The sequence below is a fragment of the Sminthopsis crassicaudata genome, chromosome 2 (assembly GCF_048593235.1).
Source record: "Sminthopsis crassicaudata isolate SCR6 chromosome 2, ASM4859323v1, whole genome shotgun sequence".
Classification (NCBI taxonomy): Eukaryota; Metazoa; Chordata; class Mammalia; order Dasyuromorphia; family Dasyuridae; genus Sminthopsis; species Sminthopsis crassicaudata.
Window position 1 is genome coordinate 294,935,427 of NC_133618.1, and position 23,049 is coordinate 294,958,475.

Below are 23,049 nucleotides of genomic sequence, written 5' to 3' on the forward strand. Positions count from 1 at the left end.
TTTTGTAGAAGCTGCAAGTGACACAGAAAAAATTTAGAAACTTAGAAATGTATAAAATATATATGTAGTATTATCTAATATCAACATAATTTATCTTTTAATGCCATAAATATACTTATATCCGTACTATAAACACTCCATTAAAAAAAAAAAAGAAAAAAATTAGATTTCTTCTCTAGTACAAAGAGAGAGCAAAAAGTTTTACATGGATTTTCCAGCTCATTGGGGTCACTGTGCTTCTAACCCCATGATGTGGAAGAAGGGGTAATTACCTATCAATTGTGGATCAAGCACTCTACTAGGTACTAGGGATACAGATATAGATACATACATACATACATACATACATACATACATATAAAATCTGCTATTCTCAGGAACCTCGACTTATACCAGAAGAGGAAATTAGTAATAGATCCTTCCATTTTCATTTATCTTTGGTAAAACTATAGAAGTTGACTGCTTACACCTCACCTATCCAATCTTGGCTACCTCGTTACACAGCCTGGAACCATGAAGAAGCTTTCTCCTCCCCCCAAAAAAGTGGGGGGAAGGAAGAGGTGAGAATTTAAGGAACTGAAATAGCTATCTCTGTCTATGCACTAAAACACATGTATTTGACTCATTAGAGGAATCCCTCCATGCCCTCACAAAGCATGAACCTATTCACTCTTTGCACCGAGTTCTAACAAGCCCTGATTATCAGGTTTCTCAGTCTACAGCAGATTAGAAGTAGGATGGGAACTGAGCTGCCAGAGGCACCCCTAGGGAAAACAGCAAGAAGTGACCTCAGAAACCTGACAGTGGAGGGAGAAAGCAAAACTGTGAAATGTATATACAAGAACTTAATACAACAGCAGCAACACCCCCCCCAAAAAAAAAGGCAGCATTCTGGGACTGCTTAGTGCACAGTCAAAAGTTCAGTGATTTCCTGAGGTGACCACTGTGACAGTTCTGTGGTAGCAAGGTCTGGGCCTGTGATTACATTGGAATTGATAATCAGCCGCAAAGAAACTCCCTTTAATCATATCAGCAACTGAACTCAGAATTATACTCTTGTAGAATGAATGTCCTGGGCCACCAAATAGCTTCAGTGAATTGCCCAGGCTCAGAGTATGTCTCAGACACATTATCTGAACCCAGGGGCTTCCTAACTCCGAGACCAGCACTCCTATCTCACTATGAAAACACAGCATAATCATTTATACTTATAATGATGTCCTGGAGATAAAGTATACTTGTTTATTTGTGGTAGCTCAGTATCTTTTTAATCGGCCCTTATTTTAGCACAAGGGGAAGAGTATTGATTATTTATTATTGATTATAGGAAGAGTATTGATTTTAGAGTCAAATGGCCAACTTGGGTGCAACTTGAGCTCAAATGGTTTTATGAGCTCTTTGAAGACAGAGATTGTCTTTTGACTCTTTTTGTATCCTCAGTGCTTAGCACAGTACCTGACACATAGTAGTACTTGTTTGTTTTTTGTTTTTACTTTTTTTAAACTTAAGGAATAAAGCAAACATTTCCATAACATATGATAAAAAGATGATTGCACATGAATCACAATCCAGTTATATATAACTTACTATTCCTTTTAAATACACAACAAAGTTTTCATATAAATTTCCTTCCCCCACCCCTTTTTTCTTCCCTTTTCCCCAGATGGCTACCATTAGACACAAACAGATATGTAAAATTATTCTATCTGTACTTCTATTTATCAGTTATTAGCTTGCATAGAGATAGCATCTTTTCTTCATATGTCCTTTATAATTAATGTGGGTATTTATAATAGTCAAAATGATTATTCTCACCACCACCCCCCCAAAAGTATTTTATTTTTCCAAATACACATATAGTTTCCAGAGTTCATTTTTGGTTTTGTTTTGTTTTTGGGGGTTTTTTGTTTTGTTTTTTAATTTGTTTGGTTGGTTTTTGTTTGTTTGTTTTGTTTTTTGTTTTTTGTTTTTTTGCTTAGTTGGGATTAAGTGAATTGCCCAGGGTCACAAAGCTAAGGAAGTATAAAGCATTTGAGGCTGGATTTGAACTCAGCTCCTCCTGACTTCAAGGCTGGTGCTCTATCCTCTATGCCATCTAGCTGCCCCATCTAGTTCCCCCCTCCAGAATTCATATTTGTAAGATTTTGTGTTCCAAATTTTTTCTCTTTCCCTCCTCTTTCCCAAGGGAGCTAACAATCCTTTTAAACATATTTCCATATTTTTCATGTTGTATGAGAAAAATCAGACCAAAAAGGAAGAAAAAACATGAGAAAGAAAAATCAACAAAGATTAAAATACTATGTTTTGAACCTCCTTCAGTTTCCATAGTTCTCTGTCTAGATATGGATGACACTTTCCATCCCAAATTCTATTGCAATTGTCTTGAATCACCCCCATTGCTAAGAAGAGCTGAGTCCATCACAGTTGATCATGACATGATCTTGTTACTGTGAACAATTTTCTTGCTTCTACTTGCTTCATTCAGTATCGGTTCATGTAAGTCTCTCCAGGTTTTCTGAAGTCATCCTACTGATCATTTCTTATAGAATAACAATATTCCATGACATTCATATACCATAATTTATTCAGCCATTCTCCAACTGATGGTTATCCCCTTAATTTCCAGTTCCTTGCCACCACAAAAAGGGCTGCTACAAACATTTTTAAACATGAAGATTCTTCTCCCTCTTTTATGATCTCTTTGGGATACTGCTGAATCAAAAGTCCAAAATTATTCTTAAAATCATATTGCTGTTATTATATACAATGTACTCTTAGTAATCAACTATCTGTCACCATGGACAATAACTTAAACTCTTTGGAGTTTCCTAATCTATAAAAATGGGGCTGCTGAGTTAAAGGTCTTCCAAAGTCCCTTCTCCGGTTCTGTGAGCTGTGAGCCTCAGTTTCCTTATCTGTTAAGAACATTAGAACTAGACGACTTTTAATGAGCTTCTAACTCTTTCCCTTGCTTTTCTATATAGGCTGTGTGGTTTCTTTTCCCTACTCATTTCTATCTCTGTTAAACCTGGGCAGTGGGGGTGATAGAAAGAGGGAGTACACTTTTAGCATTAAGACCTAGGGAACCATCACCAAGGTCAGAAAAACCTGATGGAGCATACAGAGATACCTCTTGGTTCATGATGAAAATCTAGAAGCTAGTAAATTCAGAACCTGGATTTAGAGCTAGAAGTGACTTTTCAGGTCATTTAGTCCAGTGGTGTCGAATGTAGATGGAACTGGTGACCACAAATTCATATGTAAGGATCCCTAAGAGCTGCATGTTGACTTGGTTTTAAAATGTGTTTTTATCTATGTTTTATCTTATTTTTATTTTGTTAACTATTTCCCACTTACACTTTTATTCATCTGGCCACTCTCCCATACTGTATTTGACCTACGTTAGTCCATTTTACACCTAAAAAAATAAGAATCTTTACACACAGTCATATAGTCACTATATGAATCCCAATGATTACTACTACTAGTGTTACCACTTCTGCTCCTACTCCTACTACTCCTATTACTACTACTACTGCCTATTATTATTTTTCTCCAAGGTTATACAACTAATAAATATTAAAAGTTCTGATGTTCTCTTTCCACTCTTTCTCTCTCTGCCTTCCTATCTGTTTCTCTTTATCTGTCTCCCCCTCTTCCTCTGTCTCTCTTCCTTCCCTTGTATATCTCTCCTCCCTTGTCTGTTTATCTCTTCCCCATCTCTGTCTCTATCTCTGTCTTCCCTCTTCACTGTCTTTCACTGTCTGTCTCCCCTTCTCTCTTTTTCTATCTCTCTGCTTGTCTCTTTCCCATCTGTCTCTGTCTCTATATCTATCTCCTTCTCCCTCTCTCTGCTCATCCCCCCTCTCCCCATTCCTCAAGGATTCTGGGTGCCTGAGATTTTGCCACACTTAGTTTTAGAAGATAGGGATACATTATAGTAGGCTTTCTATCATCACATTAAAATTTTAGAAGTTTTGGAATTTTAAGGGAAGGAGTAATCAAACTCCATTTATCTCAGAAATATAATCCCAAAAATCACATTTCCCCAGTGATGGCTGAGTCATTGAGATTACTGTCACTTAAAATTAAAAATTCACATGTTTCAGGGTTTTTTTTTTTTTTTTTTCACACTCACCAGTGTTTGGGGTCAACACAAATTTGGAAGAGGAAAGGCATTCTCTTGTCTAAACCACTGAAGTTTTATTAAGTCAGTACCATCTAGGGTCAAGGAATCAGGGTGGATCCACCGCTGACCCAGAGCATTCTGGGAATATCTGCTTTTTGCTCAGTTTTGTATAGTCTGTTCCCTTTTATCCAGCATCCAAATATCTCCAAAGTCCAAGTAACTAGAATTTTTCCCATAGGACTATGGAGTGATAATTAATATTCATCATGATGACCCTGAGGCAAGATCCCGATGTCCCTTCTGAATATTTGAAGATTAAATTACATTTGTTAGGATTTTTGTGTTAATTACATTCTAATTTGTTGGAAGCTGGTGTTGTGGGCACAGAAATGCCCTCTTACTCAAAAATAGTCATTTAACCAGAATGCCTTTTTCCCCAACCATTTTGACTAAAATAATGTTATCCTATGATCATGCCACAAAGGCTGACTAATAGAAGTGTTGATTGATAAAAGGTGATGATGATGGAACAATTCTTTTCCATAGCCCTTCATGAAAGAAGTCCCACCTACTACTGGGATTCCCTCGAGGATCACTCATTTATTAAAGTATCAAGCAAGAACTTCCTGGATTCCAGACACTCAACTAGTCTCTGGACATAAGAGAGAAATGAAATATCTACTGCATTTAATGAGTATGTAGTCTCTGTAGGGAAACAATGTGCATACATAAAAGTTTATACAAAACATATAGTAAACAGGTAGTAATTTTGGAGCTTGGATACTAATGGTGAGGAGGTAGCATCCTTTAGAAGGTGCCATTTGAGCTTGGCTTTGAAGGAAGATGAGGATTCTAAGAGGTAGGGTACATTCCAAGCGTGGAACATGGCATGTTCAAAATCACAGAGGTGGGAAATGGTACATTAAAAAAAATTAAGTAATTTTTGTTTTGATTGGAATATAAAGTCCAGGAAGTAGGGGAAGAGAAGAAAACAAGCCTTTGTTAAGCACCTACTATGTGCCAGGCACTGTACTAAGCATTTTTAAAATATCATCTCATTTGATCCTTAAAATAAACCTGAGAGGTAGGTGGTGAGGGGGTGTTAAAAGGTTAAGTAAAGTGTAAACATTGTGGAAAGGTATCTGGAGACAGATTACAAAGATCTATGAGCATCAAATAAAGATGCTTCTATTTTATTGCAGATAAGGAGCCACTGTAACTTTTTTTTTTTTAAATCAGGTCAGCAATGTCATCATAATTGTGTTTTCAGAATATCCCTTTGGTAACTCAGTAGAGAATGGATCATAGAGAGGAGAGACTTGAATTTACTCATCACTTCAACTGCTAAATGTTGTCATTTCTGCTTGCACAACATCTCTCACTTCTACCCCTTTTTTCCCCACTCACACAGCTACCAACCTGGCTCAGATTTTTGTCACCTCTGTACTATTGTAATGGCGTTTTAATTGGTGTCCCTTTTCCAACTCGTCCTTCATAAAATTGCCAAAATTTTTCCTACCTCACTCAGATGGTGCCATTTTGCAGTACACTTTCCACTCTCAGTACATTTCAGTGTTCTGTCTCACCTCCAGGATCAAATATAAACTCTCTCTCATTTAAAGCCATTTACAACCATGTCCCAACCTACCTTTCCAGTTGACATATTGTATATTATTACACATACACTACATTTAGAGGGTATTATATTGTACATGCCATATACATTTATGTACCGTATATGTATATTGTATGTATAAAATATATGTACCATATATAGTATGTGTGTGTATATTATATTAACATTGTATATTATACACATACATCCCAGTGCAATCAGATAGTCCTGCCTATTCCTCACACAAGTCATTCTCCCCCTTCTCTGTCCTTGCTTTGGTTATTCCTTCAAACTTGGCATGCACTTACTCTTCACCTGTGACCTTCAGGCATCCTTGTTCCATTCAAGGCTTAGCACCAGTGCCACCTTCTTCCACATGATCACCACAGCTACTAGTATTTTCCCCCTGAAATTATTTTGTATATGTGTTTTTTCTATATTTCTATATAGGAATGCATTGTTTTTATGGTTAGACTTTAAAGATACTTGAAGAGAGAGAATGCTTTTACTTTAGTCTTTGCACCAACCTGGCACATAGTAAATAATACCTAACTTTCTGTTTGTTTGATTATTAAGAGACTGTAGCAGATGATAGATAATGAAAAGCCTGACTTACAGACATTGTCATATTAGTAGAGAGAAAAGAAATGGATGTTAGAAATGCTATGGAGTTAAAATTGGCAAGCCTTGGCAATCTAGTTGAAAATAGTGAAGAGAGGAGCAGCTATTTGGCCCAGTGGATAGAGCACCAGCCCTGAAGTCAGGAGGACCCAAGTTCAAATCTGATCTCAGTCACTTAACATTTCCTAGCTGTGTGACCCTGGGCAAGTCACTTAATCCCAATTGCCTCAGGGGAGGGGAATAGTGAGGAGAGGGCTATTCAGGAACAGTGAGAAACTGAAAATGATCAAAAAATTGTGGGCTTAGATTCCTGAAAGGATGGTAGTTTTATTAACAGAAATAGAGACACCAGGAAGAGAGGGATATGTTTTTTTGGGGAAAAATAATGAGTTTTGTTTTAATCATGATAGAGTTTGAAGTGAATATGAAATACTCACTGAGAAATGTCTATGAGGTAGTTAATGATTTGGGACTAGAATTCAAGAGAAAGACTGGAGCTAGATACATAGATCATCAATGAGACAGACATTAGAATTAGGAAGGTATTTTAGCAATTCTATGTATCAGGTCAGCAAACTATAGACTTCAAATCACCTTGAATCCACCACCTGTTTTTATACAACTCATGAGTTAAGAATGGTTTCTAATTCCTTGATCTATTAGAAATCACTGTCCCTGTTTATAAAGATGAAGAAAATGTTCTCTAGGTCTTTTATTAATGGATCAGGTGGAAGAGAAGTCAACCACCCTCCACAGATGATCATCCTATCAACTCAACTCTCCATCCCTAGCCTTATGTTTAATCTCTTGACCAAAAAAATCAAACAAAAAAACCCAACCAAAATCATCATAACTATTTTTTCCCCTGTGGATAATTGCCCTGAGAAAAGAATCTACTTCTCATTTATACTCAAGTGTCCACACCAACATCAGATGCTTTCTGATTCCATAATCTTTGCTGATCCATGAAATCGAACAACCACCACCTGATTTTCCAAAACTTATTTAAGATAATAAATTGAGCTTCCACTATTGTCAGAAGTATTATTTTGATTCTTTGGTTAGCCACACTGAATGAAAATATCATGGGTTACTGAGGCATTGGATATTGGCAACTATTTCTTCACACCAACTCTAATTCCTCCCAGAGGATTTCTGATGTTCTTTCAAATATAGCACTACCAAGTTATAAGTTTGACATTTCTGAGGTGAAATTGTTTATCTATAGTCAAAAGCAAAATTGTTTTTTTTGTTTGTTTGTTTGTTTCTGCTTCTATTTTGATTCCCTACCTTTTCTCTTTCCTTCAGGAATGGTGTGACCAGTTGTCGGATGAGGACAGAAAGTGAGCAGTCCTGTGGCTCTCCAGTTGTTAGTGGTGACCCAAAGGAAGATCACAATTATAGTAGTGCCAAATCTTCCAATCCCAGGAGCACCTCCCCAGCCAGTGACTCCATTTCTTCTTCTTCTGCTGATGACCATTATGAGTTTGCTACAAAGGGCAGCCGTGAGGGCAGCGAGATTAGCTTCCAGAGCCATGAGAGCCATAGTGAAACTGAAGAGGATGACAGGAAGCATAACAGAAAGGAGACCAAGGATTCTTTAGCTGACAGTGGGTATGCGTCCCAGCACAAGAAAAGGCAGCATTTATCCAAGGTGAGGAAAGTCCCTAGTGATACACTGCCCCTTAAAAAGCGACGCACGGAGAAGCCTCCAGAGAGTGATGATGAGGAGATGAAGGAAGCAGCTGGATCTCTCTTACACTTAGCAGGAATCCGATCCTGCTTGAATAACATCACCAATCGGACGGCAAAGGGACAGAAAGAGCAAAAGGAAACCACAAAAAATTAAAACAAATCACTGATTTGTTTTGAACTTACTAAAAAAAATTTTTTTTTGTTTCAGCACGTCAGGAGAATTCTAATGATTTGTGGCAATATCAACAATTTTTTTTTCCCTTTTGGTTTGGTTTAGGGTTTTTTTGTTTTGTTTTGTTTGTTTAGGTTGGTTTTTTTTTTTGGACCCTTAAATTTTTTTTATTTTTAAAGGAGATTGAAGCCATAGAACTCATACTGACACTCAGCTGTTTTACAAAAGCTTTTCATTATCTGAAGACAAAACCATAAAAGCCAAAATTTACGTTGCTTTCTCCAGCTTGTCAGAAGTACATGGTTGAATATGCTGTGACACCCACTTTAATGCAATGGAAGTACAATTTGGCATCAGTTACTCCTTGGCTCCTAGAGGAGATGTGCACAAATCAGTCATTGGTTAGGCCCAACCCCTAGGATTAAGAAATTAAAATGATCACATGATTGGGTTAATGAATTGAATGTGAATAAGGAGATTTGGGGAAAGCAGGAAACCCTTCCTTCTTGACAGAACCAAGAACCTGCCAGTGGCACTGTGGTTTCCAGTGATACCATTGCAAGTCTGGAGTTGCCACATGTCAGGCACAGTTGTTTTCTGCTTTTACATACCCTTGTGGCTTGAAAATATAAAGACTGATGCCTTTTAAGTGGTGGAAACTGAACTGTGTATGTGATGAGTTTCAGTGAATGATGAGAAGAAATAGGGCAAATTGTTAGAGATTTCGCTAATCATTGAATTCTGTATTCTATAGTAGATTCAGAAGCCATAAACCCGAAGATTGGCACTGCATACAAAAAATAACAATAATGCAGAGAACAAGCTATGTCTTCTTAACTGCCTGAGTGAAAAGCAATCAAGTCTAAGAAATTACAGTAGATATTCAAGAAAGAAATAATGATACAGAGCTTTTTCTGTGGATCAAAAATATTTGATCTAGTTTAAAAAAAATTAGAAGCTACAAAACCTGCCATTAGTATTATGATGTGTTAAAAAAAAAAAATTTTTTTTTTTTTTTTTGTTTTCAAGGCATATTGGTGGACAAGAAAATAAAATCTACCAAAAAAGAGCTCCTAAGCTGCCCTCAAAAATGGAGTTTGCAGTTAATGTCAGTCAGGATTCATCTGTGCAAAAATCATTGATTTCCAGATTCACCCAGTGTAGCCAGCAAGAATATCTGATCCACAGTGCATGGATTCCTTTGAGGAAAACAAAACAAGAAATCACAAAAACAAAAACAAAAAAACACAAAAAAACACAAAAAACACACACAAAAAAAACACAAAAAAAAAAACAAAAACTTTTTTTTATTCAAAGATAACAAAGTTCTTGTAAGGTAAATAATGTATTTAGCATGAAGCATGAATTATTTTCATATAAATATAGAAAATAGAGAAAAGGCTATGCCTCTAATTTTTAAGCCTTTAGGCTTAGAAGTTTTTTGTTTTTTTGTTCTGGTTGGGTTTTTGATTTTGTTTTTTGTTTTTTTTTGTTATTGTTGTTGTTTATTTTTTTTGTTTGTTTGTTTTGTTTTATTTTTGGTTTTTTGAAGCAGGTGTTTAAGGTTTAACCTTCTTCAGGGACAAACACTGACTGTTGGGGAATTTACTCTGCAATATATATAAATATATATATAAATATATAAATAAACTCCACGCTCTGGTAGGGCTTGGATGGTTGAACTATACTGCCTTGTCTGAACATTCAGCCCCTTCTCCCCCCACCCTGACTTCTCTGTTTTAAAAAGTGTGTCCTTTCTCTTTGTCTGTACATGTCTAACATGACGCAATAATTTGAGGGCAAATTTAGTAGTGAGTGTATATGATAGAATCAAGAGAATAATGGGAAGCTGAAACTGAGAAAATCGTGATGATTTGGTTTTAGGATAGATGGCAGTGAATAATTATGCAAATTTGCCCCTAAGGAGGAAGAAGAAATTGCTAACAGGCCTTATCTGATAGTGGTGTGAAATACGGTACAATGTTCTGAAGACTAGGACACAGGTGGTAGAAATGCAATTCCCAGGACATTTTACAGTAACAATAGAACTTAAAAGGAGGCAAGAGGAAGCTCAACATTCTAGAATATTGTTCTAAAATTATCTGAATTATGAGGATACACTGCAACAGGACAACCTAGTAAAAAACAGAAACCTCTTTTATGTTTCAGTTATTTAAAAAATGCAAATATGCTTATTAGATCTTGGGTTTTTCCTCCTTTTCAAAAAACTTTGAAAAGCTAACAGAAAAATCTGATATTTTTTCTTTACCTCCCCTGAAATTAAAACCAACCAATTACTGTCCAATACAGAATAGCTTGGGAGGTGATTTTGAGTAAGAAATGAAAGGTTTGTGTAAGGGGTTCAAATCCATCTGTGGGTATTTGGTGAGGGAATGTAAGCCTTTAAATCAAAGGGTGAAGACCAATTGGCCTATGCCATAGAGTTGTTTTCCTCTGATTCAGTGAAGGGGAACTCTTTGTTTTATAAATATATCACAAGTAGAGGCACTTAATTGAGCCTGCATTCATCTTTTGCCAATACAGCAGCATTACTCAGGCAAGATTCTGTCACTGAAGCACGAGTGTTTTTTTTAATCTGGTAAATGGGGACAGAAATGGAGGCATTCTGTTCTCTCAGGTTCACCTAAGTTCCCTTGCACCATAATCACCCAAAGGCAGACTGAATCTGAGTTCTCCTTTCTCATTGTTTTAAGCCCCGCAATCCCTAAAGATTAATAGAAAAGATTCCCTATTCCGGCTTCTCTCTCTCTAAATTTTATTTAATCCATATTCTGCAGAACACATTCAAGCCTGATTTTGGCAAGGTATTGTTTCTTCCAGTAAATACATGTGAACAGTTTCTGATCATTTCACTTTTAAATGAGCAAAGACTCTTTTTAGAAAACCATAAAATATTTCATGTAATTTCTTATCTCAATCTTTTTGTGTTCTTTACTCTTGAACCACTTTTTTGCTTAAATACCTCAATCAGCAACTTTCCAAGTGTCATTTTCCCCAAGTCTCACTTTGTTGGGGCAATTTTAGCAGGGGCTCTTTTTCCTTTTTATTTTGAAGATTACACATTGTGCACAACCAAAACAATGAGTCAGTACAGAATCATAGAATCTGAATTGGAAAGGACCTCTGAGGGTATCCTGTCCAATCCATATCAGGCCAAGAGTCTCCTCTGTAATAAATCTGAAACTAGGTCATGCAGTTTTTCAATGAAGACCACTTCTATGATGGTACCTACTATCTCTTGAAGAAGCCCTTTCAATAGTAGCTGTAATTATAAGGAAGGTTTTCCTTCCAGCAATCTGAAATGTGTGTGTGTCTCCTACTTCCCTTTGCCCCTTCTTCTGCCCTCCATAGCCAAATTTAATCTGTTTTCTGTCTTCCTCTGGTTCTCTTTCCCCTAATTCCATCCCAGTGATCTGAATATGGCATGATCTTCAAGAATCTTCACTATCGCAGTCATCCTTCTCTGACTATTTTCCCTTCCTATTCATGTTCTTAAAATGTGGCCCTCCAAACTGAGCACAAATTCTGCAGATGGGGTCTGACCAGGGCAAAATGCACTGGGATTCTCCTTTCCCTTGCTCTGTATACTAGACTTTTCTAAATGTAGCACATGATATGAATTTCCCCACCCCACCCCCTGTAATATCCTTCTGTTCATTTATGTAGCTTACCATCTCCTTCATTCCCTAAATCTTTTTCAATTTAACTGCTGCCTCACCACACCTGACCTATTTGGAACCTGGGAGATTAATTTTCTGAAGCCATCTTAAGACTTTATTTACATATTTCCCCAGTAAATTTCATCTTGTTACTTTGTTTGATTCTATGCCCTAGCCTATTAGGATCTCTTGTGCTCCTGATTTTGCTGCCCACTGTGTTGGCCAAACCCCTGCGCTTTGTATTGCAGTTAGTCTGCAAGTTGGTCAGTATTGCATCTAAGACTTTTGGCCAAGTCACTATGGTGAATTGACGTCTAAGATGTTCTAGTACACACCGCCTTCCAAAATGTCATCTATTAATTACTGTTCTTTGGACCTAATCTGTTTCTAATGTACCTGAACTTCACTGTCTAAACTAAGACATCATCTGCCCATCTTTTTCACATTAGTAGAATGAGAAGACACTATTCCAAACTTCATTAATATCTAGGTAATCTCTATTTACCATATTCCCAGGACCTACCAATCTGCATTTTTAGCATAGATAAGAGTCACTTGACTAGGGCCAAAAGATATGCATGGAACGCTCTATGAAAATCATTGCAAAATTTGCCTTGACCCTATGCTTTCTTACTAGTAGCTCTTAGGGCCAACTCCTCCAAAAAGCAATTGAATTTAACCTTATAAATATATATATATATTTTTAGCAATGAACAGGGGTGAGGGGTTGGGGGGAGAAGGGAGCAGCAAGTGCTATATATAATGTACCTCATCTAAGGACAGGATGGTCAGTGCCTTTGAAGGCAAAGTGATAGGAGTCATGCAGTGGGGAAAATTTTTTTAAGCAAAGCCCTATTTGTGAAAGAATATTTTCATTAATTTAATCCACTTTAGGTCTAAAAATTCCCCTCCAAATTTTTGATCATTCAAATTCTAATACCCATTTATTTATTAGCTTATCCTAATAACTTTCCCTACTCATCATTAGGAAATGTTTCTCATTCTGTTTTCATAATTGGTCTTTTGGACCATGGTAGCTCCAATGATTCAATTATATTTCAACAGCATTTAGAACTAAAGTGGCCTAGAGCATATTTGTGTTCTGTAACCTAGAACAACATATTATTGGCTCTAACACATTTAAGAGATTATCTTTAGATAATCTTTTTTTTTTCTTAAATGCTGTACACATAGACAATTTTTAAAAATTCTGTTCATTGTAATTTAATATTTCCTCAATATTCAGAATGTGAATTGCATTAATTCTCTTTCTGCCCTATCCATAGTGTTTCATACACTCTCCTTCCCTATCCCCAACAGATTCTTATATTTCCAGGAGTTCCTTGGTATGTTTATCTATATAGGAAGTTATCAAACCTTTGCTGCAATGGTGTCCCCTCTTCCCCTCTCCCCCCCAAAAAAAAAAGAACAGCTAAGCAAGCTATGGAAGATTTTTGACCTGATTCAGTTATGGCAATTTTTTTTTAAGTAAGTCTTTGGAAAGCTACATAAGCATGAAAGAGATCTGTAACTGGCCTGGATTAAAAATCCTTTACCTTTTCTAACACAAATTCAGGTATTTGGGACTAGTGTAGTTGTTACTGAAATAGCACTTCCTGGTGAAAAGCCTGGCATGCCTTGAATGGGATTCAGGAAACATTGAGATACAAAACAGAAGCTTCTAGAGAGGAAATCCTTTTGATGGCTTCTCTCACTTCATGCCCTCTTCTCCTTCCCCCTGTCCCCCAAGTCCTGCTATACACAAGGACTAATCAGTGTCTGAGTGATGTCAAACATATGCCTGAAAATTGAAGTATATGTTATTCCCACATTGTATTCATGGGCCTTCAGCCACTCACTGAATGGACTGAATGGAAAGGTAACCAGAAGTTACAAGTGATCTGATGAGAAGAATTTAGCATATGGGATTGGATTAAATATGTGTTGTTTTCATTTTTTTTTAAACCCACCTCACTTCATTCAGAATGGGAATGGTTTCTTTGTGGTGGATCACAGCTGCCCAGATATTACAATTTTTGTGTGTATGTGTGTGAACAAGCAATTTGTGTAATAATCTAGGTTTTCCACCAAAAGACCCTTTGGACCACATGCATCCTTCTCTTGACCATGCCCGCATTATCAGTGTTGACTGTTAAATCCTCAGTATCATAGTTCACAGCCCTCCAGTTATCTATCAAACACTGTTATGCACATAATCCAGCACTGTGATCTAATTTAAATAATACTTTTTTATTATTTATACTACTATAGATGATAGACATCAACACTTTTTGCTATATAACCTAAGTGATAACCCTCTCTTAGTTACTTGCCAAACTCTGAAATGTTTGGTTTCTATCGCAGTTAGCACAGCTACAACAATGTCGCAACAATGTCTTTTTTTCCTTTGTAACGTGTGAATCAAAAGTATATACATTGTGTGTGTGATTTCTGTTTCAAGATGGAGTTTTACAAAGGATTTACACACAATATTTGATGTTCTGTATACTTTTGTGAATCCGTCTATGAGTCCCCTCTTCCTTGGAGTTAAACACCCACCAAAGTTGGTGGTTCTTTCCCTTTTTTTCTCTTTTTTTTTTTTTTTTTTTTTTTTCTATTCTTCCCTCATACTGGTTTATTCTTGAATTAAGCACAGACTTGTCAACTGGGTTGCTTTAACATTAATACTATACTCAACATTGCGATTCTTCCATGTTTTGACAAAAAAGTGCTAATTTCACTGACCAAAAATTAAGGGAAGGATAAGGAAAACAGAATAAAGAAAAACAAAACAATTCTTTAAAGTCCAAATCTGATGTGTCTATGGTGCTGCATCATTGTTGTTGCACATTTGAAAATCAGAGATGTTACGATCACTTCTGACTTTAACCGTGTTAATAAGTAGCCTTCCTCTTTGTTGTTGTCTTTGTGATCATTGAAACCAAGATTATTTATTTGGAAAGATATGAACAGTGTTGTATTTCTACCCCTCCCCCAAATGTATTACATTTGCAACAGGTGCAGAATGGCCTTCTCTACCTTTTGCAAAGTAATTGATATTCTATATTGGATTCACAAAGACTTCAATATGGTTGAGCTATCATACCTAGCAAACATATTTCATCCTTTTTTATTATTATGGCCTAAAATCCCCAGTCCCTTCCTATAGATTGAAACTGAGCTCACTTTTAGTTATTTAAACCTGGAATATTTCTCGAGTATGTATGTGAAGGCCATTTATTTAAGGTCATATTGTTTGGCATTCTGTAACCAATTTCACATCTGTGTCATTCACACTCACTACTTTTAACTGCCATGGTAAAAATATGGAAAGGAAAAAAGTATTTGTGTGTCCAGAAAATATTATACACCTGTACTTTTTTCTACTCTGATTCTGTAAGACTTCTGAGTTTGGTTGTTGTCTTAACAAACAAGGGGAGAAAGTGATAAAGCAAACAAAAGCCTGAGAGGTTTAGGATCGATGCTTAGGGGTCAGTTGATTTTCACTGGCCAATAACCTTATCCGGCCAAATTAATTTCAGTTGAGAAGTAACTTTTCAAAAGCCAATTTTTTTTCTTGTATTTGCTGTATGAAACTGCCAATATCATGAATAGAAAAGGAGAAACACAATGGAGGAATAAAAAGTAATGTTAAGTTGTATTTTTGTGTTATCTAAGTGAGCAGTCTGAAGGCAAGAGCAAGCAGCTGAACTTTAGGGAATGAGATGGTGTTGATTTAGAGGCATACATACCTGCATTTTACATTTTCTTGATGTGTAATCATATTGCCAAAGACAAACTATTTCATCAATTATTGTAAATAACACTTTTCCCCAAACCTACCATAAAGTTTCTGTGATGTATTGTCTTCCAGTTGCAATAAAAATTACTGAGTTGCATCAATTGAAGAAAAAAAAAATAGTGGTATTGTGTGTACTGACTCTCAATATGTAAATGTTGAGCAGTAAAATAATTTATATTTCTTACCTGCTTTAGGGCGTTTGCTTGTTTTTGTAGTCCAACTTTAGCGCCTGAACCATGATATCCAATCCATGCCATACTTTTCCTAATCTGATGGAATATAATTTTCCTCTGAAGAAGCCTCCCATTTACTGTTCAGATAAACCAACTGAGGTCATCAGTAAGCAACCTAAAGCAAAGTATACACGAGGCTTGTTTGTGTTCTCAGACTTCAGCCTACCAGAACTCTGCTTACTACTAAATTTCTCCATCATTGCAGTAGCTCACCTTAGATATTGCATAAAATGAAAAGTCAAAATGGATTGATTATTCATGCAGAATTTTCCAGTTAGTCTATTTAGGTTTCTAAGACTGTATGAGATCATAGGATAGGGATAGAGAAATTTCATCTACACAGTTTTAATGCACTGCCTATTATCATTAAAATATTACCCAGTCCAGGGAACATGGTGGGTACGAATAAAGGGAGTGAATATCAGAATGACAAGTTATAAGAGATCTACTGTATGGCAGTGAAAGTTGGCTATTTTCACCCCCTCAAGTTTTCTTAAATGCACCATGTGTCACTACTTTCAAATCCAAGATGACATTGTAAAGCAACACATTATTTTATCCCAGATGCTAGGAAACAGGTCAAGATCATTCTTATGGAATATAGATATACATACATTAATACATGCTTCATACACACACATATAATATCTCCCTCAACCCTTAATCCCTTTCTATTGGTCGGAAAGGAATTTCAAATAAATATTTTTGCTGAACCCTTTAATGTAAGTAAAGTGTACAAGATTTGAGGTGATATCCTATTACAGCAGGAATTTTTAACCTAGGATCCATAAATTTGTTTAATATTTTGATGACTGTATTTTAATATAATTGGCTGCCTTTGTGAGTCCTATTTTATGCATTTGAAAATATCTTGATAAGGAATCCAGAGATTTCACCAGACTGTCAAAGGAAGGGTAAGAACTCCCTGCCCCAGCTTTAAGATCTTTATTCATAGGGCAGACAAGCTATGAAAACATGAAAAGTTAAATAGCAGTGAAAGTTTTTTTTTTTTTTTTTGAACATTCCAAAACAATGGGACAAGAGTTTCTGATGAATTGCCAGATTAATTGTGTAGAGTAATGAGGCCATTTTCTTGTGAGACTCTTAAGGGGCTCTGAAAATGGTTCCAAAGAGGGCTTCTGAAAGTGCTCTGAATGACTATTGGAATAAATATGTCACCATCTAAGGCAGTTACTTGGGAGGATGACACTCATTTGAATGGTAAAATTGTAGTGTATTTAAAAATCCAATTTTGGATGGATGCCCAGTTTGGGTATTTAAAGCAATTTACAAATTTTCTTCCTTTTGGTTAATTTAGACATGAGGTTTCCCCATTCCTAGCTTCATGGTCATTGTGTATTTATCTCACCTGCTTTAGAAGTCTTCTGGCCTTCTGCTTTTATCGGTTTCTGTCTCTCTCTCTTAACAAATAACACATTTGTGTCCCTACAACCCCTGCCCTAGAGAGTAAAAAAAAAGGAAAACAATGAAAAATCAAAATATCACTGAATCTGACTTCATTGGTGTGTTCTTTCCAACAAAGCACATTACATGCAATGTCAGCACATCCTTGCCACTGTCCATGTACCATAGGGAGCCCCATTAGTATATTGAATGTTTTTCTGGAGGTGTGAAAGAAATGGATACTAGCGGATCACATAGGTTTTTTTGTTTTGTTTTAAGTGAGTTGCCCAGAGTCACATAGCTACTAAGTAAGACTACTTTGGAATTCATGTCTCCTTCACTCTGGGTCAGGTGTTCTATTCACTTTGTGGGGAACAGACTTTTAGTAAAAAGGAAAGAAAGTTTTTATTTTGTTCAATTTTGACACTACTACCCCTCTTCCTCTTTAAATAAATTTATTATTTAATTTATGGGATGCCTTTGTGGGCAGGAAAATTGTACCACAGAAAATTTAGTGATGTCAAAAAAGATATCAATAAAATTTTATTTTAAAAAAATGACAAGAAATGCACATGGGTAACTACACTCAAACAACAACAAAAAAGCCCACTTCGTTTCCATAAAGTGAGGATTGATCTTTTTAACTACCACAGTTTGGAGGGGAATTTTTTTTTAATGCAGTGCAATCTTAATACACAGAAAAAAAATATGTTTACTTCTGATAAAAATTAATCATAAACTACAGAGATACTTGATCCTTTTTGTGACCTGGGCTCTTTTGCCTATCTGGTAAGCCTATGGACCCCTTCTCAGAATCACTGAAATAACTGGAAAAATATTAAATTTCAGTGAAGTTTTTTGACTCTAAGTTCATGGATCTCCTGTCATCTATTCACAGAACCTTTGAAGTTCCATATACCTCAGATTAAGAAAAACCTTATTTTATAGGATTCTGGTCTCTGGTTTGAAATGTTGAGATGAAATTATTTCTTGAATGAACATCCAGTTCATGTATTTAAAATAATGTGTAAAGTTTCTTCTAGTTTTTGGATAATCCAGAGCAGCACTGATCTATTTCTATGCTCCCTATGAATTATTAAGAATAAGCTCTATTCTGAAAAGACACAATAGGATTTTATTCAAAACTCTTATCTCAAAGGAACAATGTCATCCATTGTCTCTCTGGGTGCTGGAGTTTAGGAACAATTCCTTTTTTTGCATCTTTTCTGAAAGAGTGGTAGAGGAATTGAAAGAGAAGTGTATGTGGATGGAATTACTGCCTCTTCTGCTACCATATAAAAGGAAATCATTCTGATATTTTAAAAAATAACACTGAAGAATTTACTACTGAACATGTTATACTTATTTCATTTTAAATGGCTAGTCAATTCTAGTATCAATAGAAATAGTGTCCAGCATGAGGGAGATAACACATTCATTGATGAAACAAAACATCCACTATGTAAGGAGCCTGCTATCCTCTACATCAGATGGACCCCATCTGGAGTACTGGGTTCAATTCAATTCTATTTTATCAGTGGATAGAATATTAAACTCGAGAGTATCCTGGAGGGTGCTGAAGGGATTTAAAATCATGTCAAATGAAAAACAAATAATGGAATAAGAATTATCGATCCTGGGAAGAGATGTCTTGTGAAGAACAGGAGAGTGATCCCCAAGGAGAAAAACTAAGACCAAATGAATAGAGATTTATAGTTAAGCATAATGGAACATAATGGAAATTATTCTAATTAGTCATCTTCAAAAACAGATTTTTAAATATATATATATATATATATATATATACATATATATATATATATACATATATATATATACATATTTATGGATTGGAGACCCATGCACTTTATTTCCTACATCTCTAATAAATTTATATGGATCTACATGCCTTTACATCCACAAGTATTCATTAACTGACTTATTATCCTAGGCCCTGTGCCAAGCACAAAATCAAAAAAGGAAACAATTGCTGCTCTCAAGGATCTTACATTCTTCTGAGAGAAGATGTATACATAGATTAATGAATACAGTCACTCTGGGACTAGATTGCTTAGCACTAACTGTGTAGACAGTTCAGGAAGGGCTTTTCTATAAGGCATTGACACAAGGTAAGCCTTCAAGGAAGAGAAGTATCCTGAAAGTAAGAAATGAAGGGGTACATTCCAGGAATCGGGGCCAACCTGTCATGAGATGTAGGGATAGGAGGGAAGATTAATGAATTCTAGAAACAGCAGGTTGAAGGGTTGTTTGGACACAACACAGAATACATGAAGGGGAATAGTATGGAAAGGTATGTTGGAGCCAGATGCTGTTTGGTCTTAAATTACAGACTAAAGAATTTGTACTCAGGGATTCCCTGAAGATTTTTTTTTGAACAGGATGTGATACTTTATTTTTTAAATTAATTTATTTATTTTCAAGTTTATTTATTTATTAGTTTTTCCAACATTAACCCTTGCAAAAGTTTTTGTTCCAAATTTTCCCCTCATTCCCCTCACCCTCTCCTCTGGCTGGCAGGTAGTCCAACACATGTTAAATATATTGAAATACATGCTAAATCCAATATATGTATACATATTTATACAGTTATCTTGCTGCACAAGAAAAATCAGATCAAGAAGGAAGAAAAAGAAAAACAAACAAAACAAAATTCAAGCAAATAACAGAGAGAATAAGAATGCTATATTGTGAACCACACTGTTCCCACAGTCTTCTCTCTGGATGTAGATGGCTCTCTTCATCACTGAACAAGTGAAACTGGTTTGAATCCTCTCATTGTTGAAGAGAGCCACCTCCATCAGAATTGATTGCCATATAGTCTTCTTGTTGCCCTGTATAATGATCTCCTTGTTCATTCCACTCAGCATCATAAGTCTCTCCAGGCCTCTCTGAAATCATCCTGCTGGTCATTTCTTACAGAACAATAATATTCTATAACATTCATATACCACAATTTATTCAGCCATTCTCCAACTAATGGGCATCCACTCAGTTTCCAGTTTCTGGCCACTACAAAGAGGGCTGCCACAAACATTTTGGCACATACAGGTCCCTTTCCCTTCTTTAAGATCTCTTTGAGATATAATCTCAGTAGAAACACTGCTGGATCAAAGGGTATGCACAGTTTGATAACTTTTTGAGCATAGTTACAAACTGTTCTCCAGAATGATTGGATCTATTCACAGTTCCACCAACAATGTATTAGTGTCCCATAAACAATTATTTTGGCAGCTCTGTGTGGAGGGTAGATTGGAGAGAAGAGAGAATGAAAGCAGACAGACCAATTAAAAAACTATGATTTTTTGTTATTGTTATAAGAAATCATTCTTTAGGAGTGGGGAAAGGTTTAGATACAGGGGGCATTTTAAATGATATAATAAAACAAAAGACACAAGTTAATTTTTTTAAGGCTATTAGCAGTAGTCCAGATGAAAGGTGCCCATCTGAATAGAGAGAAAAAGATTGTTGCAAGAAGTTGAGTGGCCGTGAATAAGATGAGGACACTGGTAGGAGGACTGAGGGAGAAAAGAATAAGACTACAAGAGGAAGAGTGGGATTAAAACTGGGAGATGACGATATTTGGAGCATGTTGAGTTTGAAATGCCAAGGGACATTCAGTTAGAAATGTCTGGCAAGTAGTCAATGAAAGATTAATGTTCTAATGTGACCCCAGCCTGTGCTTCCCACCATTTACAAACTCAAGGCTTCTCTATACCATGAAGTGGGCAACTAGGTGAGTCAGTGGATAGACAGAAAGAAATGAAAGCCACTCCAGTGTCATTGCCAAGAAAAGCTCAATTAAGTATCAAGACTGAAATGATTCACCAACAATGCTGTGTAGAAGCTTACATGACAACAAAATTAATTATGAGTATTCTTAAAATCCATGTCAGATCTTGAACCAATACTTTTGTTACATAATTTATTGTTATATACTTTTATTATTTATTTATATATTTTGTTTGGAACTCAAAACTTTTTTTTAATTGGTAAAAATTGCTTTAATATGTAATTGGGGAAAAATAAAACTCACTTAAAAAAAGAAATTAAGGGGATTGATTATTATTATATACTTTATTATTATTTATGATTCATTACATACTTTATATGTAATTTTAATACATACTTTTAAATTTTATAATTTGATTTTTTTTTAAATTTCCAGAAATCTCCAGTACTATTTCTGATTGACAGTCATAAAAATCTCAGTTGAAATAGATCTCAGAGCCTATCTAGTCCAATTCACACCCACTACAATATCTGTGACAAGCACTAATCCAGCCCTCCTGTAATGAAGAACCAGCCAAGCCAGCTGATTCCATTGGGAGACACCAATAATCAAGGAATTTTTATTTATGAAACTGAAATCTAACTTTCCACAATTTAATTTCTTAGGATAAGAATGGAAAGAAAACTTAGAGTCCTATCTCTCCCTTTACATATGTGAAAAAAAGTAAGGCTTAGAGGGGATAAACATAGGGACCATTGATCCAAAGTTCTGCTCCATGGGGACCAAACAGATCAAGTCTAATAATAGCTAGCATTTAGGTGATGTTTGAAGGTTAACAAAGAGCTTTACAAATATTATCTCATTTTATCTTCACAACAATCTTGGGGGATAAATTCTATTATTATCTCCATTTTGCAGATGAGAAAACTAAGGCAGACAGTAGTTGAGTGGCTTGCCCATGGTCACACAGCTAACTAGGGAGTGTCTGAAGTCGAATTTGAACTCAGATCTTTCTGATTTCTGACTAGTGCTCTATTCACTGCACCACCTAGTAACTAATTCTACTTCCACATGACAGCTTTAAAATATTTGAAGATAATTATGATGCACTTGGTTGTGTCCTCTTGTCTTTCTACTTCCTTTAACCAATTCCCCAATTTTTTAAAAATAATTCTATTTTTCACCAATTACTTATTAAAACAGGAATTGTGATACAGTTAAATGAATCCTAGTTCTGAAATGAAAAAACTTGGATTCAGAATCAATCTTGGCTATTTCCTAAAAGTGTGACTTTGTGCATGACACTCTCCTCCCTGAACCTCACTCCCCTCATCTGTAAAAAAGAAGAAATTGGACTAAATGGCCTCTAAGGTCCCTTTGAGCTCTAGATTTATGCTCCGATCACTTTAATCATATTGAATTCAATGTTTCTAGCCTGAGTGGCAGGACTGAATTATGTTAATAATAAGGGCTAGCATTTATGTAGGGTTTTCAAGGAGGCAAAGTGTTTCCCATATTGTGACTTAATTTCTGGGTAATTAATCATTTTATTAATAATGGCTAGTGGATAATTAATAAAAGGATGTTCACTTGGCTTTTTGTCATAAACCAAAACCCCTTGTGGAGATCCCTCAAAGTTTCTTTACTCTTGGAAGTATGGGTGTTCTAGACAAGTGGCATTCAACTTTGGTTAATAATCAATGATGACTGAATATTATAATTGTAATATATTCTAATGAGGGACTGGGTACATGGGTTTGGTCATATCATCCATGGCCAAACAGAGTGTCATCTTAAGGCAGACTACTTTCAGCTTGGCAATCTATACAAAAGGATCTATCCTCCACTTAATCAATGAACAATGAACAATGGTGAGTTAAGAATTTCACCTACATTACATTCTGTTGATGCCATCTTCTAGATGGATGGAGTCCTACTCAAGAAAGA

At 35.9% G+C, this 23,049-nt stretch overlaps 1 protein-coding gene across 22 annotated transcripts in view; it reads left to right on the forward strand.

Annotated features, from left to right (window-relative positions):
• Positions 1-15,903, forward strand: part of FOXN3 (forkhead box N3) — a 497,018-nt gene extending 481,115 nt beyond the window's left edge. For 21 of the 22 annotated variants that reach the window (XM_074289758.1, XM_074289764.1, XM_074289761.1 and 18 more), the window contains one exon: positions 7,674-9,532. In XM_074289758.1, the coding sequence (XP_074145859.1) occupies positions 7,674-8,214 (541 nt within the window). In that variant the 3' untranslated portion in view covers positions 8,215-9,532. Of the gene's footprint in view, positions 1-7,673 lie in introns of all 22 variants that reach the window. The other variant, XM_074289777.1, reaches the window with a different exon arrangement.
• Positions 15,904-23,049: the final 7,146 nt, after the last annotated feature.